Source organism: Lontra canadensis, unplaced genomic scaffold (assembly GCF_010015895.1).
Source record: "Lontra canadensis isolate GAN:19392208 unplaced genomic scaffold, GSC_riverotter_1.0 scaffold6, whole genome shotgun sequence".
NCBI lineage: Eukaryota > Metazoa > Chordata > Mammalia > Carnivora > Mustelidae > Lontra > Lontra canadensis.
In genome coordinates this window covers 34,303,369-34,320,451 of record NW_022631000.1, presented here as the reverse complement: position 1 = coordinate 34,320,451, position 17,083 = coordinate 34,303,369, and the positions used below count along the sequence as shown (strand labels likewise).

Below are 17,083 nucleotides of genomic sequence, written 5' to 3'. Positions count from 1 at the left end.
GGCTTTGGGTATTTTAGTCTTGCAAAATTCAGATGCTTCACATAAGTGTACATTAATTCTCTCTAAAATCCCAAGTTCATGAGCTCTTAATTAATGGATGGTAATCGCAGGCTAGAATAAGAGTCGGGCTTTAAAAATTATAAGGCATTAATGAGTGAAAGGCATTCTACTCATTTATCAGGGTTGTAGCACCTTACCCAGCAGGGTTGGAGCCTTAAAAAAAAGTCCTTGGGTTGGTAAATAGGTGGCCAATCTGGGCACCATTCCTCATGCTCCAAGAGGCAACCATAATTCTGAGACCGAAGCGAGATGGTAGCCTCAAAATGGAGAAGCTGAGGTAGCCCAGGCATGACCACGACCCTCTCCAAATATAGCCTTCCAAAGAATCTCTCCTAATAGAGCATTATTATTTATTTTCTTATCTGTGGTCTGCTTCCCCAACCTGAATATAAGCTCCAAATCTAGTCTGCTTTTTGCACCTTTGTGAAACCAGTTCTAGTAGAGTTCCTTGTACAGAATAGACACTCAATAAATATTTGTTGACTAAAATTCTTCACTCTAACACTGTTTGTTGTCAAAAGGAAAAGTGAGTAGTAGACATTTTCAGATTCTGATGAAAGCTAGGAGCCCTCCCCTTGGGAAAAAGATGTATGAAAAGACCCTGTTGTTGTTTTAAATCTTCTATAGAGTTCATGGATCCCAGATTAAGCTATGCTTAGAGAAACTATTTAAGGATGAGAAAGGTATTGTAAACACGATTAGCCACTTTTTAATTTTTGCTATTTGTTATCAATCACACATGATATTTTAGTGACATTAAGGTCAACGAAAAGGACAATTCAGCTAATAAAAAATATTTCTATCATATTTTATGAACTATAGAGCTAATCCTTCTCTCCCTCCCTCCCTTTCTCTCCAACCCTAAGAAAGTCTTAGTGTACATTTGACGTAATCTTATAATCTCTTACCTAAAGGCACTCTGAGTGGAATTTGAAGGAGAAAGGGGTTAAGTCCTACTCACACACAACAAAACCACCTGCCGGTCATAGGTAAAATGGTTCTGGATAAGAGAGGAGTGGAGAAACTTGTCCAGTCACCATAAACAACAAATGATTCAAAGAAAACTGAAAAACCACAGATGGCTAACTTTTTTGTCAGAAAAGAGCTGTCCTTAGTTGCCAGTAATGGAAGATGCCCCAGTGAATCTTAGTCGCACACTGAGCTTTTGTAAAGCCAGGCAATTATCCTCCAACCTGAGCTCAGCTGTGAATATTACCAGAAAAACCTTAATGGAAATCTCCTGCCTTCGTAAAACCAAACTCTTCCAACACAATGCTGCATGAACATCTATGAAACTCTGCCACAAGAGACGAAGGGTGCTACTTTTTATTTCTTCTCTGCCTTATCTCTGGGTGGCGCCTTCCTCTGGACCCTGCTGATGAAGGCGGCAGCTTGCTCCCCTCGCAGCACCCCAGCTTCGTGCAGAGCAGCTCAGTGTCTGTGGGGCAGGGCTGGGCACGGGCCACACAAGCAGCCATCCAAAATGCCAGTGCACTGGAGACTGCAGCCTTGGTTAGCAAACTGTCCTTGTGGGGCCCCACTCGCCACCATGGCAGTACTGGGGAAAGCAGAGTTGCCTGAAGTCAGGGTGCTAACATCCTACTGCAGTTGGGACAAAAAGCTTTAGGTACTCCTCCCCCCACAACCCACACCCATGGCTTGCTTTCCTAATGGCTCAGAAATGTATCAAAACAAGAGTGTTCTGTGCCTTTGCAATGAGAAGGCCTCCTGTAACTCCACAAAGAAACTTTCACAAGGGTAACTTTTATAGAAATTGGTTTAAATGCCTCTTTCAGAAGCCCCACATGGGAGGTCTCAGGTGTGCAGTTATTTTAATCACATTGAGTTCTTTCCATCCTAAAACCTAACAAAAATGAGGGATAGTTCAATGTAAATAATTGACAAAAATCCTATCTGCACGCTAGAATAACCAAAGCCTTTTGGAAGATGCGCCATTAGCTTCTCTCCTCTACATCTGTAAAGACTTTGAGACAAAATCGCAGTAGGTTTAAAGAAATAAAGCCAGGAAGGCTGAGTGCAAAGCAGATAGAATGAGATGGCAGAAGTCACCTAATTGAATAATGAAATTTTCTACTTATCAAATTTAAGTCATTCTTTATTAAGGAGAACATTAACTATTACCAGGAAGGTTGCCAACTATGGAAAACAACCTAGAGGAAGAGGGAGCTCAAAAATGTTAGGAGGAAACTCACATTAAAACCATTAACTTTTCCTTCCTAGTTCACAAGAAGTTCTCCATTTTATTTCAAGTAGTAATTTGGATTCAAAGACATCAGTGTTCAATGTAATTTACCTTAATGGATGTTTCTTCCTGCAACAAAACTTCCTTAAGGGCTTGCATAGCATTTGTTGTCTTGGTCTTTTGAAAGATAAATCAGTATGCAGTACTAGATGGGAAACTAAATTGAGTACTACAGTCTACGCCATAAAATAGGACCATCACACTGGCAGTTGAAAAACTACCCTGATCTCAATACCAGCTTCCAGCAGATGTGTTCCTCTGCGCAGACTGGAATTCATACAGCCCCTAAGGTGTTCCCAGCACCTGAGAATGTACAAAATAGGCTGCCTTAAAAAAAAAAAAAAAATACCATACACACACAGCACAGCCACTTCGGGCTTCCCCTCTCCTAAGGAGCTTTTTTCAAGACACGGGAGAATTCTAAATTAGGCAACCCGCCCGTGGCTAAGTCACACTTTTCAAAACCCATGAACTGCCCCCCACTGCACCTGTATAGCACACAAAAAGCCCGGGCAAAGGGAATCTGACATCCATACCTATATTTCATGCCAGTCTGCTTTGCGGTGGACTCTTTGAGAGAAATGTGATGCTGAGGGGTGAAGGTCCCCAGGCTGCGCGCGATGATAGCAACCGTGCGGAATTTGGCCCGGGCTGCGTTCACCACATTGGGGGCGGTGGAGCTCTGCTTGCTCAGAAGTCGGTCCTCACCATTCCGGCTCTTCAAATTGTGCTCTGTGCAGGCTATGGAGACTTGCATTGCTTCCCCGGGCAGCGCGCGGTCCCTCTCAGAACCCCAGAACACAGGCAGTCACGGGAGGTTGAGCAGCTGGGGGGGTTTCTGCTGTCTTTTAACCCCTCCTCGCTCCCCCCTCCCCTTTCCTGGGGATGCCGTCAGAGGAGTCCTCGCGGCCGACTTCAGAGCCCGGCCAGTGGCAGGAGCGACTGCGGTGACCCACAGAGTCCCGGGCCCCCAGAGAAGTAAACAGCCAGCCCCGAAGTTGTCACAGCAGCTGGAGTGCGGATCAGGCTCGCCAGTCTTCCCGGGCAGTCACCTCGGCGGATCAGCCAGCCAAATCCATGCAGTCGGGAGGCTTCTGCAGACGCCGAAAGCGGAGCGCTCGCACTGACTGCACGCAGCCCTGCCCCAGCCGGTGCACCGTGTCTGAATGCGGGCTCGCCTCTGGGCGATGGTTCAAATCCACGCAGGCATACCGCAAGATGCGCCGCCAGCACCCTCTGGACCACAGGCAGGATGCTCGACTGGTACGCGGAGCCTCCAAGAAGCAGCTAATGGCAAGCTGATCCCTGGGGACCAGCGGTCTCCAGCCCCTCCGGCTGTCAGCTCCCTCCCCGCCCCACTCCCGGAGGTGTCCGGGACTCGTCAAGACCCCTCCCCACTCATTTTCAGGTGAAAAGCCCTGCGCGCACAGCCCGCACTGGCACCGGTTTGCAGCTGCACGGAGGAGCAGGCTGGTAGAGCTCCTCGCCTTTGTGCGACTGGTAGGCAAGGATCACTTTCACCAGACTCTGCCTGTAACAGAATCGGGAGGGCAGCTCGTAAAGGGGCGCGGGGGGGGTGGGCTCTGCCCAGACTCACACCAAATCCCGCTGCAGCACAACAGTTGGAACTGGGGGAGGGCAGAGTGGGGGTGCCCCCGCCACAGAACACGCCAGTGAATTAACACGTGAATACTCTGCGACTGGCTTCCTAAAACGCTACTTGAAATCCCTGTTATTAGCCTTGTCAGAGTTCATTTCCCCTTTGCCGTTATTCCTTGAGACGCTAAGTTTGAAGTTTCCAGAGAAAACACGGCACAGAGTTTTTCGAGTCAAGACGGATAACTTGCTGGAAAATCTATTCTGGGTCTCAGAGGAGGAACAAGGATAGGGGAAGAGACAGCTATTCGGCACCAGCCAGAGCGTGGGCTACGCTAGGTAAGCGCTGGGGCACGTCACAACCCAGAAGGTCCAGGCCAGGTGTCTGGAACCATGTACAGTGCCCGCCGGTCATCTGGGGCCAGCTGGTGCTGACAAACACTAATCCCTTGTCAGGGCTGGGCAGCAAAACACCCCTCTTGACTCTGAACCCCCATGAGGCAGAAACATTGTGTGGTTCAGTGTTCAATAAATGTGATTGAACACAACAAAGCACCAATTGGCCGGTAACGCTTGATCTCCCCATTTGAAATACACAGAAGCCAGACCCCTTTTGTAGATGTACTTACAATAAAAGTGTGGCTTCTGCAAAACCAGTTTTCTAACTGTGGTTTCCAACAGACATTGCTCCCAAGCAAAAAGGAACAGTGCTTCAATCAACAATATCTGTGAGCACCATCTCCGTACTAGGCAATAGAAACACGGAGGGGGGGGGAATGAAGCACTGTCCCTCTCCTCAAGGAACCGGCAATGTGTGGGAAGGACAAGGGACTCAGTCTTAAAGCGGCTAATTAACAAGTCAGAGGTGCATCGGTGCTCCAATGAGGGGTACAGACAATAAATATGCTAGTGTTAAGCAGGAGAGTAATTGCAGAAGGCTAGAGAAGGTTCTTGGATTCATTCCCCACATTTCTATGGAGTCCCTAACAGATACTGGTCTCCGCTTGTTGCTGGGCTACAAAGTTGGCTTAGGCAAAGGCTGGACCTCAAGGAGCTCATAGTATGCCCAGGCAGCCCTCATCGAGGAGTAGGACTTCATCTGAGGCATGTATCTGATGAACAGGAGAGGGGAGAGGTCATCTTCCCAGGGGTTGGCAAGTGTGGGGAAAACACACATTCTGGCTGTAGCTCTGTGTTTAAAAAAAAAAAAAAAAAAGCAGATCTAACCACTTCTTTCCAGCTAAATTAGGTCATAGGAATGAAAAATTTTCAGTAGAATATGAGCTTATTTTGGATTCTACTCCAGAGATGAATCTCAACATTTTCTAACCTGCATTCCACATTGTGGAAGCTCATTCTTGACCCTTTGTGACCTTCCCACTCTTGATTTTAGAAAATAAGTCTACTACCTACTGTTCAGTGGTTGAGAAATAACTTTCAGAGGTGGGTGAGGGTTGCGGAAAGGAACAAATGAGGCCTTCTTCTTACCCTGGGCTCCCAGGAGGGAGTTCTTGAAGATGTCTGTGTTCCCTGGAATAAACAGCAGTGGGCAGAGAGGAAGCAGATCATTAGAACCTTCATGTTTTCACACGAAACTGGTTCATCGGAGATGATCAATGTGTATCAAGAAAAGAGTCAAAATAAGAAGAGGAAGAAGTGGGAGGAATCCAAAGGAACAGCTCAGAGAAAGAGGGAAATAAAGCAGCCTGGTAGGCAAGACAGAGCGTGGTGATCACCACAGGCCCAGAGGGGTCAGGAGCTTCCCTGGGCACTGGCTGAGGGGGAGGAGGTGTGGGAAGGTGGCTAGGGGCTGACCTAAGAGTCTTGCCAATCACAGGGGTGGGGGAGCGGAGGGAAATCAGCACGCTGTTAGCCAAGATGGCTTTCAGGCTTCTCTGAAAGCATAACCCGAACCAGACTGGGGATGCAGTTAACAGAACAAAAATGCGAGGCAGAGCACCTCTGAGTCACCATTCTATCCCCCACAGGACCAAGCAGAGTGCCTTATACAGAGCAGGCCCTCACTGTATGAATAATTGAGAGAAGGAGACAGGAAGCAAAGGAAAGAAGGAGGCAGGGAGGGAGGAAGGGAGATGTATGGGAAGATGCCAGATTCTTGGATAAACTGGATTCCTTAAAACGAAGAAAAAAGACAAGAAAAGAAAATCCTGCACAGTCTAGTTTTCACCCAGGCTGCTTCCTTCAAGGGAGCAAGTCATTGTCCCACATTCACATCTGCACCTCTCGTGTATTGACAAGGGTCTGCCTTCAGCCCAGCTCAAAGAGAACGGAAGAATGGAGACCAGAGGCAGGCTTTACAGAGCAAGCCCCTTTCTTGTGGCCCGCAGTGGGCCTTTTCTGATCTGACGCCGCACAGGCTATGACAGCCCGCCGGAAGCTCGGGGACTCACTCAGCTGCGCTCACCCTTCCCAGCATCAGTGGAGCAGCAGGTCTCAGGTGTCCGGGAATCGGCTCATGGTTGGCTCATACCCAATAAATTTGTGCTAACAGGCTACATGCTAACTAAGGTGGGAAATTAGATAGGAATCTTGTTACTGTCATACAGTAAGACTTGGAAGAGTTATTATTTCAGATTCAAGTAAGACCCACAGATGATGGTATCAGTAGAGATGGAGATATAAATGTAGACAGAGATGTAGTAATGGTTTGAATTTTGTCCCCCACCCCGATTCACATGTTGAAGTCCTCAGTCTCAGTAAGTACCTCAGAATGTGACTGGATTACATGTATTACAGTAATACAGGGAGACGGGGGGGCGGTTAAAGAGGTAATTGAGGTAAAAGGAGGTCATTAAAGCAGGCCCTAATCAATAGGACTGGGGTCTTTATAAGAAGAGGAGAGGAGGACACTGGTACACATGGAAGGAAGATCCTGTGAAGACATAGGGGGAGGATAGCCATCTGCAAGCCAAGGAGAGAGGCTGCAGGAAAAATGGACTCTGCTGACTCCCCTCCCTGATCTTAGACTTCCAGTCCCCAGAGTCATGAGAATATAAATGTCTATCGTTTTAGCCCCTCGATCTACAGTATTTCATCATGGCAGCAGTCCTCACACACCAGCACAGGTACAGATACTGTTCTTTATTTTAATACGTATCTTCTGGAACACTCTAAAAGAAGGTGCTCCTGGAAGTCTTCATGAGACCACGGTGGTATCATTATTGTGCCCCCTCTACATCCTGAGCTGGTGTTAGAAATGTGCAGCAAAGAAGAGCTCCAAATAGAACACCTTTGTTCCTTTCCACAGTCGTAGAAGCCTCTATATGCTAATTCTTGATACAGAAGGGTGGTGGTTTTCAAGGCATTTCTAGTACTTTCCCTTATTCGTTTTTGTTTTTGTTTTTTAATTTGAGAGAGAGTGTGTGTGCACACATAGGGGGAGAGGAAGAGAGAGAATCCCAAGCAGACTCCCTGCTGAGCACAGAGCCCAACACCGGGCTGGACCCCGCTACCCGGAGATCATGACCTGAGCCAAAATCAAGAGGCAGACACCCAAATGACTCAGCCACTTGGGCACCCCTCCCTCGTTCTTAGTGATCTCATTCTGCCAGTTTTTCCTTGCAAGGGCTTGCTCTATCCTGGGCCTTGTATAACCAGCAACCTCAGACAGGTCAGGAGGTGGTGGCTGGAGGCCTGCTATAGCCGGCAAAGGCCTGGGTTCCAAACCCAGCTCTGTCACCCTGCCTGTGACCTCAGGTGTCATTATAAATCTCCATGCTGCTGTTTTCAGCTGACCGACGAGAGGGATGCCTGTAGATTTAGCAGGTGCGTTCGCAGAGAGATGTGGAGCTTACGAGATCGAAGAGTGCTGAACTGTCACTTACTCTGCAATTTCACCTGGGTCTCAGCTGGTCTCGATTCATTACCTGATATTTGGAATTCCTTGGCATTAACATCAAAGGATCATTGAGTCGCAGTGACAGAGCTGGTTAGAAACAGAGTGCAGGCTACTGAACCCGCACCCTATCTCCTCATGCTCATTGTAGAATTTTCATGGTAATGCGGAAGGACTGTGGAGCTCCTGGTCAGTGGGAGTTGGGGATGAACCCCGCCTCTGCCATGCCCCTTCCTTCCTGCGCACCACGGAGCAGGACTCTCACCCTCCCTGTGCCTCGGCAGCCTCCCCAAAATGGTGCAAGAAGGTGCCTCTCTGGATGGTTGTAGGAATTGCAGAGTAGGCACTTTGTAACTGCTAAGTCTCCATCTCAGTTTATTAAAAGCAGGGTGGTTAGGAAGTCAGTTTCTCCAACAGGCTCTGCTAGGGGACCCCAGCAATTACTAACAGCACTAAGACTTACACTGCATTTCCTATATCCTAAGAGCTCTCAGCAACACTCTCTATATATTATTAACTCATTTAATCTGCACACAATCCCATGGGAAGGTAGTATGCTTTGACACCTATAGAGATGAGGAAACATGAGACACAGAGAAGTGAAATAACTTGCCCTAGGTGACACAGGCAGGAAGCCGCAGAATTGGGATTTACTTGGGGTGAGCCTGCCTCTGAGACCTGGTTCTCAATCCCTTTGCACACTGCTCCTCACTGCAAGAACCTTGTGGGAGAAGGGCTTTCAAATGTGCCATTTTATGAATATCTTTTTTTTTTTAAGATTTTATTTATTTATTTATTTGACAGAGATCACAAGTAGGCAGAGAGGCAGGCAGAGATAGAGGAGGAAGCAGGGTCCCTGCTGAGCAGAGAGCCCTATGCGGGGCTCGATCCCAGGACCCTGGGATCATGATCTGAGCCGAAGGCAGGGCTTTAACCCACTGAGCCACCCAGGTGCCCCTGAATATCATTTTTAAAAAGCCTTATTTTTATTATGAGGGAGGGGGAAAATTCAACATTAAAAGTCTCGACATTTCAAAACAATTAAATCATCCGTGCTTGGTAGCTTTGAGGAACTCTTTCCATCAACCTTTTAAAATATTTTATAATATTTTATTCTTCTTGCTCAAGAAAACATGTTTTTCCCAATTACCTGGCGCATTTCTGATTAACTCAATTTCCTACAAGTCAAGTCAAAACAAATGCTTTGTGCTGAGTCCACTTAGGATTTATGGTTTCTTTGCCATTGGAAATCAGAGCCAGCGAGGGCCAGGAAACATTGAATTATGCAGCCAGGCAAAACCCGATTCATTCAAAACAGAAAAGAATCTGCTACTATCTGAAGAATTTTAAACATGTGTGTACAGATGGCAATCCACTTTATGTGCTTATTATTATTTGCAGTTAAAAGAGAAATTGTTAGGATGAGAGTTTGCTATATATCAGAAATTCTTAACATCTGGGTTTGGAGAAAAATTTATTATATTCTGACAAATTGAACCAGCTATCAAAGTAACAATGGGCCTACATTTGCATGGGCACAGGTCTTGGAATAACAGAGAAAGTAAAATTGAGAGGCCAAATTGGAAATACTTGAGCTCTGCTGAATAGAAGAAACTTTGAGATATCGACACTTCTGCTTCCCTGGAGGTGAGTTTCACCAGAGAACCTCCACTAGGAAACTCTGAGGACAAACTCAATACAAATTTTCTCACACCACTGGCCACATGTTCAAAATGAAAACACAATTAAGGACAGTTAAGCTTTTCAATTAACACTTGAACTATACACATAGCCACTGATAAGATATTTCCTTAATTAGAAACTTGTGACAAATCAGATATATCAGCAAGATTTCCTTATTTATCCTTCACTCTATATGTTCAAGACAAGGTTCCATAATACTATAGGAAGCAGGTATAGAAAAATAGGAAATTCACAATTCAGATTCTTTTGCTCAGGCCCCTTCATGGTACGTAAATTCTCAGAAGCTCACCTAGAACCCGGACATAAAACTGGGGGGGATATGGGGACATGTGGTCAGTTTATTTATCCTTACAAATGTCATTAATTCCTCTTCACTTAGTAACAATTGGTATGATTTCTGCCATTGCCTTATAATAGAACAAGTTGGTCAGAAATATTTGTCAGTCTAAGATATCATTAAGCATAAGATGCATTATTACTTTGTATACCACTAAAATAAAAACTATGGTCAATTGTTAGAACACAATGCTTTTTTATCCCTTAAAATTTTTTATTTTAAAAGAGTCGTTTGACTTAGACATTTGTGCCCAAAATTTCACTCTTGTATATGCATGAAAGGAAAAATATAAGAGAAATCAGTTAAGGTATTCCCCAAATATATTCACATTCAGAATTTGATGCTTCTGGATATTTTACTCAGGCATCAACATCCACATCTTTCCACACAGTCATTCTGTGTGTGGGTAACACGGTAATTTTTCAGACACATACTCCTCAGAACCTGAATAGCCAAAACAATCTTAAGAAAGAAAAAAGTTGGCAGTATCACAATTTCAGATTTTAAGATATACTACAAAGCTATAATAATCCAAACAGTGTGGTACTGGCACAAAAAAATAGACATAAAGGTCAATGGAATAGAATGAAGTCCAGGAGTAAACCCACGCTTATACGGTCAACCAATCTATGAAAAACAAGGCAAAAATATGCAATGGGAAAAAAGTTTCTTTGACAAGTAGTGCTGGGAAAACTAGATAGCTACATGCAAAAGAAGGAAACTAAACCATTTTCTTTCACCATATTCAAAAAATACTCAAAATGGGTTAAAAACCTAAGCTTGAGACCTGAAGTCATAAAGTTCCCAGGGTAAAGCATGGACAATCTCTTGGACATTGGCTTTGGTTACATCTTTATGAATAGGTCTCCTGAGGCAAGGGAAATAAGAGGAAAATTAAACTGTTGGGACTATACCAAAATAAAAAGCTTCTATACAGCAAAGGAAACCACCAACAGAACAAAAGACAACTTACTGAATGAGAGAAGATATTTACAAATAATATATCCAATAAAGGTTTAGTACCCAGAATATATAATGAACTTATACAACTCAACACACACACACACACACACACACACACAGACACACAGACACACAGACACACACACACACACACACATGCAAAACCACCCTAAATAATCCAATTAAAAATGGGCAGAGGACTTTAATAGACATTTTCCAGAGAAGACATAAAGATGACCAAGAGACATACGAAAAGATGCTCAACATCATTCATCATCAGGGAAATGCAAATTAAAGCCACAATGAAATCACTTTACACCTGTGAGAATTGCTAAAATAAAAAACACAAAGAATAACAAGTGTTGGTGAGGATGTGGAGAAAAACGAAACACTCATGCACTGTTGGTGAGACTACAAATTGGTGTAGCTACTGTGGAAAATGTCTGGAGATTCCTCAGAAAACTTACAAATTGAATTACCATATGATCCAGTAATTCCACTACTAAGTATTTATCCAAAAAAATGAAAACAAGAATTTCCAAAGATACATGCACCCCAATGTTTATTGCAGCACTATTTACAATAGTGAAGATATGGAACCAACCCAAATGTCCACTGACTGATGAATGGATAAAGAGGTGGTATACATAAAAACTGGAATATTACTCAGCCATAAAAAAGAATGAAACCTTGCCATTTGCAACAATATGGATGGACCTAGAGAGTATAATACTAAGTGAAATAAGTCAGAGAAAGACAAATACTACCTCATGTCACTTATATGTGGAATTAAAAAAAAATGAACAAACGAAAAAAGAGGGGAAAAAAGCAGACTCTTAAATACAGAGAGCTAGTAGTTGTCAGAGGAGATGGGTGAAATAAAGGGATTTAGAGTACACTTATCTTGAAGAGCACTAAGAAGGGAATAGAACTGTGGAATCATGAACCTAATAACACTGTCTATTAATTATACCTAAATCAATGCATGCGCACACACACACACACACACACACACACACTCAACTATTGTCTCTGGGATTTTTTTCCCCCAAGTTGTTGACCCCCACTCTGAAAGTTGTGATGCACACTCATAGACACTGACGGCCACATCATGGCAGTCACCTAGCCAGTGCAATGGGAGATCATGTCACAATTTCACCAAAGGAAACCCATGTGCTGCAGAGAATTGGTGAACTATAATGATTTCTAAGATAGTATATTTCAAACTCTTATTTCATGGCCATTTAAATCTAAACTATTATAGGAAGGAAGGGGAAATTTTTCAGCACCAGGCATTGTGTCAAAAGCTTCTCTAGTCACTATCTTATTCCAGAGGAAAGGGAGAAAAGAATCTGCCCTCATTAAACTTCTAAATTAATTGGACTTACAGAACCATTCATCTTCACCCTTGCAAAACTAAATCTAAATCACATTTCAGAAGGGCTTTCCACATAAACTCAACCTTACCCAATGCGGCTGAGAAAAATAAGCAAACTGAAGGTTTTTCTAAACATACATTAATGGATTAAAACTTCCTTGTTTCAGTTCAAATGTGTTGGTCTTCTTAGGGTAAGAAAGCTATTGTCATTCTACCTCATATCTAATGTATCTTTATAAAAGATGTGTTCTCTCACTTCTTTGTTCCATTCATTTTCAAAACAGAGGTGTTGTAAAGAGCAGATCTTAGATCCTATGAGATTCCTTCTCATTTAAGTGCTTCCTTTTGACAGATTGCTGAAAGTTACTGTAGGAGACTCCTTAGGCTTTCATCACATTTAAAATAAAACTCATCTGGGGGTTATAAGGATCAAGCTCTCACTCTGTACTCTCTCAAGTACTATATTGTCTGAAGTTTTTACAATGCACACGTGTTACTCTTGCAAATAAAATACACTTAAAAATTTTTTCTACCATAACCGTATCACCACGTCATCTAAAAATAAAGAGGGATACATGAAAGCATGAAGGAAAAAGTCACATTAATCCAGACTTCCAATTTTTAACATTTTTGTCAGTATCTGCTTGGTTTGCACATTTTTATTTTCCATGCATAGTTTCATGGTTGTTGTTATTAATGTTGCTGCTGTTGTTTCACGTAATTGAATACTTTTCAATGTCTCAGTTACCTCATGCTGTCATTTTGGATTTGTTCCATGGTCTTTTCATTTTCATACATTATCTGCCCATAGGTCAATTCTTTGTCATCATTATGCATCGATCACCATGTCAATAGGCGTCTTTCATTGTCCAGTTGTTAACTTCTATATCCTGATGAAGCAAAGAGGTGAAGGACTCAGCTCCCCACCTTACTCCCCGCCCCGCCCCCAGTAGAGCGCCCTTCCTGGCTGGGGAGTGTGCAGACATTCATGGACGGCTAGCCACGTACCCTCTACATCAGGATGAGTGATCCTGTGGGTACACACTCTAGAGGAAGAGATCCTGGAGGCCAGGGCCGTTAAAGAGACTGTGGTAGAGTCAGAAAAGATTTGGGCATTAAGGACAGAGAAGAACCCAGGCAAGGAACAAAAGTAGGTGAGGGAGGCTACGTGGGCAGAGGAAATATTTCTTAGCAAAGATGGGGAGGTTGAGGGGCCTCTTAGGGAACAATGAGCAAAGCACTCTGGACGGAACCTTATTTGAAAAAAGGATTTATGTGAGAAATGACGCAAATCAAATATACATACATCAACCAGAGTCTGCTGAGGACAGCCTGGAGCGAAAGTCTCGTGAAGGCTCCTGGCTTAGGGCATCGCAGGGATGCTGAAGGTAGAATGCTCATCAAGGACTCAGCTCTGGGGATAGGAGTGTACGCAGTGTTTTTGGAAGATCCCTCTGCAAGTCAACAGCATGGTCCAGTAGGAGACTGCTAGAATCAGCCGGCTGTTAAGGTAAACAAACCTTGCTATCAAAAGAATGGTATGTCTTCCTGCCAGTTCTAACAGACTATGGAAAAATGTTCAACAATGCACCGTGCACTCAAAAAACAGTTCACAAAATAATATATACAGTATGAGCCTATTTTGACAGAAGCAAAAATTATCCACCTCTGCAGAGAAATCAAAGAATATACCCAACTGTATTTGGTAAAGTTGGCATATTTAAGATACCCAAATATTATCAGTAGTTACTTACACATGCTGGAAGTACAGGTGATGTTTTATTTCCCTAATTTTGATAGCATATTATTTTCTTCTGTAGGTATATATTACTTTTTTATTATGGAGCAAAAAAGAAAAGTGAAATTCAGAGAAAAAGAAATGATGCTTGAAGCCATCAGGAACCTATACGTATACTTATCATGGGCAGAAGACCAAGAGCCTTTTTCTTTTTTATTTCACAGCACCCAGTACTGTGAGATAAATGGCACTAAGCGAACTCAGTTTATGTATTAACAAGTATCCAGGACATGATCATTAAGCTATGCTAATTGATACAGAAAAGAATTTATTAAATCACTGTAATGCTATAGATCTGATATGGATTCCTATTAGGGAGATAGGTGAGGAGTGGTCTGATCCCCTAAGGACATCAATAAACATAAAGGGAATTTTTGGGGGTGCCTGGGTGGCTCAGTGGGTTAAGTGTCTGCCTTTGACTCAGGTCATGATCTCAGGCCCCTCATCAGGCTCTCTGCTCAGCTGGGAGCCTGCTTCCCCCTCTCTCTCTGCCTACTTGAGATCTCTGTCAAATAAATTAATAAAATCTTTTAAAAAGGGGGGGTAATTTTTGGCAATAACTACAAATTCTACCAACCTAATCCTGATTGACCCTCCTTAGAGTTGACCTCTAGGGAAGGGAAGAGAACCTATATAGGTTCATAGTTAATCAAATTAAGTGAGCTGAGCCTCTTAGAGGAAAAGGGCAGGTCTCAGTCTCTCAGACAGCCATGTAGACAGGTGCTTTATTAATTCCCATTGGCTGTGTAAGTGAATTTATACCAAGCTCTGGGATAATGCCAGAACTGAGTGGAAATATGCCTATATAGAAATCAAATCACTATGCTGAAATTTTGGAGACCTCTCTAATAATTGTGGTTGGTCCCCAGTATATGGTATTAGTCCTTTGCCCCACCTCCTACTTGTTTTTTACATAGTTCTATGGAGATAAAATAGAGAAGGAAGGAATAATGCAATATGGTACTTGTATAGATATTAGTAAATATTGGCAAAGGGATAGGAATGAGGAGGGGGACTAGGAAAGAAAAGAATTTTAGCCAAAATCAAACGTAGGGCAAGATTTGAAGAGACACAAAGCTTGAGCTTAATCTGCTTGCTAACTGAATTCCATGGGGAGGTGGTTAGTCAGTTTTAGGAAAAGATCAGTGTCTTAGTTTCCTTGGGCGGTTGTCAAAGATTATCACAAATGTGGTGGCTTAAGACAACAGAATTGTATTCTCATAATTCTGGAGGCCAGAACTCTGAAATCGAGGTGTGAGAAGGGCTGTGCTCCCTGCAAAGGCTCTAGGAGGCAATTTAGTCCTTGTCTCTTCCAGCTTCTGGTGGCTCATCAGTGTTCCTTGTGACTTTAGCCCTCCAATCTCTGACTCCACCTTCAAATGGCCTTCTCCTCCATATGTGTTTGTCTTCTCCTCTGTCTCCTCTAAGGACACTTATCATTGGACTTGGGGCCCATCTAGGTTGATCTCATCTCAAGATCTTTATTACAACTGCAAAGATCCTTTTTCCAAATAAGGTCACATTCACAGGTTTTAGGGATTAGGAACATATTTTTGGGCGGTGGAGGGATAGGGTTTACTATTCAGCCAACCAGTGTCAACTTGGGGAAAGTATGTGTTAAGTGGGAGGGGAGTGGGGAAAATGGAGAGAAGCAGCAGCAGGATCAGACTTGTTTCTGTCCTGACAAGAGAGTAAAATGGAAGATACAACAAAACAGTCCAAGACTCAATGGAGATGAAAACTCATTCAGAGTACAAAGCTCCCATCTGAGGGAGGTTTTTGTGATAGGGTGAAAACAAAGAGAAACAAGAAGAATCCTCATAGGTCAAATAAGGGCAGGTGGGCCTTCCCATGCCCTACAATGTCTCTTTGCCCAGAGATAACAGTACTGGATCAGATACAGAGACCACATGTGAAAGGATCCACATTAAAGGATCATCAGTAACCAAACCACAGAGCTTCTCTGGGAGAAGCATTGGCCCAGAGGTGGAAAGAGAATGGTACATGGACTACTTGGGAGGTAGAAATACCAAAGACACAGCACAACAGAAGCTAGGGGGCATACAAGCTTTGGAGGAGACAACAAAGCATTAATAAAACCATCATTGGTTGGTTATTAATTTTATCACTTTTCTGATCAAGAGTACCCCCAGGTTTTTTTAATGGATGCCTTTCTGTTTGGTAAAAGCTTGAGCTGTCACGTCAGCAGAGGTAGATGTTAGAATCTGGCAGTCATAGCATCACGTGGTGCAGGACTAGAGCAGCTCAAGAATCAGCTGGAACTTGAGTTCCAGACTCAGTGTGAGAACAGAAGATTCGAATCATGGGACTTACGATGATGTCAAGGAACAGGGAAGAACACTAAATCTAAAAGGACTAGGCACTTCTTATTTAAAAAGAAGCTTGGAATCCAGATGATTGAAGACAGTCAAGGGATCAGTTCAGCAGAGTGGCCACTGAGGTGAAAGTGGCCAGTGTCTAAAATGGAAGCATAATTCTGAAAAGTATTAAACCAAAATACTTTTTATACCCCATAAATCAAGATTGTAAGAACTTATTACTAATGAAGATTTATGAGAAATGAAAGTACTTTGGTTTAATATTAAAAGACATTAACACTATATAAATCAATTTTAAACACTGTCGAGTTTATAAAATGTAAAGATGTATATGTATATAATAATACATATAGTACTAATATATAGTATATAATAGTACATAATGTATGTACATATGTGTGTGTGTATATATATATATATATATATATATATGGTAGGACAAGGGAGGATGAATGGAACATAGAACTATATTGGAGCAAAATTTCTACATTTTAAGAGAATTAATTTTATTCTGAAGTAGATTGTGATAAGTATATAATATAATCATTAGAGAAAACAACTCAAAGAAATAGTTTCTCAAATCAACAAAGGAATAAAAATATTTAACAGACAAGAAGGTAATCAGCCAAAAAGTAAAAGTTGACTAAAACTACTAAATAAATTCAGCACGGTCACAGAATATAAGATCAATATGCAAAAATCAATTTTATTTTTATACTAGCAATGAAAAATCCAAAATTAGTAAAACAATTTTTTTTGCAAAATCGAAGAAAATAAAATACTTAGAAA

The 17,083-nt window shown here is 42.7% G+C and overlaps 1 protein-coding gene across 3 annotated transcripts in view; it reads right to left on the bottom strand.

The window, feature by feature from the left end:
• KCNAB1 (potassium voltage-gated channel subfamily A member regulatory beta subunit 1) overlaps positions 1–17,083 on the bottom strand; it is a 402,643-nt gene that overhangs the window by 253,734 nt on the left and 131,826 nt on the right. Inside the window, exon 1 of one of the 3 annotated variants that reach the window (XM_032852576.1) lies at positions 2,860–3,840. The exons of the other annotated variants lie outside the window; for them this stretch is intronic. Within the exon in view, the coding sequence (XP_032708467.1) occupies positions 2,860–3,080 (221 nt within the window). The 5' untranslated portion in view covers positions 3,081–3,840. Of the gene's footprint in view, positions 1–2,859; positions 3,841–17,083 lie in introns of those variants that run through there. 3 annotated transcript variants of the gene reach the window in all.